The sequence below is a fragment of the Sinocyclocheilus anshuiensis genome, unplaced genomic scaffold (genome assembly GCF_001515605.1).
Source record: "Sinocyclocheilus anshuiensis isolate Anshui unplaced genomic scaffold, SAMN03320099.WGS_v1.1 scaffold1357, whole genome shotgun sequence".
Taxonomy (NCBI): Eukaryota; Metazoa; Chordata; class Actinopteri; order Cypriniformes; family Cyprinidae; genus Sinocyclocheilus; species Sinocyclocheilus anshuiensis.
Genome location: NW_015548270.1, coordinates 58,081 through 59,585, shown reverse-complemented (window position 1 = coordinate 59,585; position 1,505 = coordinate 58,081). Strand labels below are relative to the sequence as shown.

Here is a 1,505-nt window from a genome sequence, read left to right as displayed (position 1 = left end):
TTTAGCAAATGGCTGCAATATAACAAAGAGTGAAAAATTTAAGGGGGTCTGAATACTTTCCGTACCCACTGTATATATGAGACAAAGCTGCACTAATTGAAAAGTATTACGTGTTAGACAATAATGAGTGGATGTGTGATCAGTGAGTGTTTCTGACCGTCACAGGTGAGGCTCATTCCTCCGAACACCAGCGGCCCGATGAACTGCGCCTTCATCTCTCCCTCGTGATAAATGAAGAGTGTGGGCAGGTTCCGGTCGGGGAAGTTGGGAATGCAGGTGCTGGAGATGGACTTCAGGAACTTAGTTTGAGGAAACTTCCGGGCCAGCTGAGACAGATGCTGGTTTATCAGAGTACACAGCGGGATCCTGAGCCAGAAACACAGATGCATGAGTCAGCTACACGCACTCTCTCACACACTCTCACACACTCTCTCACTCACACTCTCTCACACACTCTCTCACACACTCTCTCACACACTCTCTCACTCTCACACACACTCTCTCACTCTCACACACTCTCTCACTCTCACTCACTCTCACACACACTCTCTCACACACTCTCTCACTCTCACACACCCTCTCTCACACACCCCATCTCACACACCCCCTCTCACACACCCTCTCACACACTCTCACACACTCTCACACACTCTCACACACTCTCTCACTCTCACACACTCCCTCTCTCTCACACACCCTCTCACACACCCTCTCACACACTCTCTCTCTCTCACACACTCTCTCTCTCTCTCACACACCCTCTCACACACTCTCTCACACACTCCCTCTCTCACACCCTCTCACACTCTCTCACACACTCTCTCACACACTACCTCTCTCTCACACACTCCCTCTCTCTCACACTCCCTCTCTCTCACACACCCCCTCTCTCACACCCTCTCTCACTCCCTCTCTCACACCCTCTCACACTCTCTCACACACTCTCTCACACACTACCTCTCTCTCACACACTCCCTCTCTCTCACACTCCCTCTCTCTCACACACCCCCTCTCTCACACCCTCTCTCACTCCCTCTCTCACACCCTCTCACACTCTCTCACACACTCTCTCACACACTACCTCTCTCTCACACACTCCCTCTCTCTCACACTCCCTCTCTCTCACACACCCCCTCTCTCACACCCTCTCTCACTCCCTCTCTCACACCCTCTCACACTCTCTCACACACTCTCTCACACACTACCTCTCTCTCACACACTCCCTCTCTCTCACACTCCCTCTCTCTCACACACCCCCTCTCTCACACCCTCTCTCACTCCCTCTCTCACACCCTCTCACACTCTCTCACACACTCTCTCACACACTACCTCTCTCTCACACACTCCCTCTCTCTCACACTCCCTCTCTCTCACACACCCCCTCTCACACACTCCCTCTCTCACACCCTCTCTCACACCCTCTCACTCTCACACACACTCTCTCACACACCCCCTCTCTCACACACCCTCTCACACACTCTCTCACACCCTCTCTCTCTCTCACA

The 1,505-nt window shown here is 52.6% G+C and overlaps 1 protein-coding gene across 1 annotated transcript in view; it reads right to left on the bottom strand.

Moving 5' to 3' along the window:
• Window positions 1-1,505, bottom strand: part of pdcl3 (phosducin-like 3) — a 19,752-nt gene that overhangs the window by 6,535 nt on the left and 11,712 nt on the right. The window contains exon 6 of the mRNA XM_016443304.1: window positions 158-366. Coding sequence (XP_016298790.1) covers window positions 158-366 — 209 coding nt within the window. The remainder of the gene's footprint in view (window positions 1-157; window positions 367-1,505) is intronic.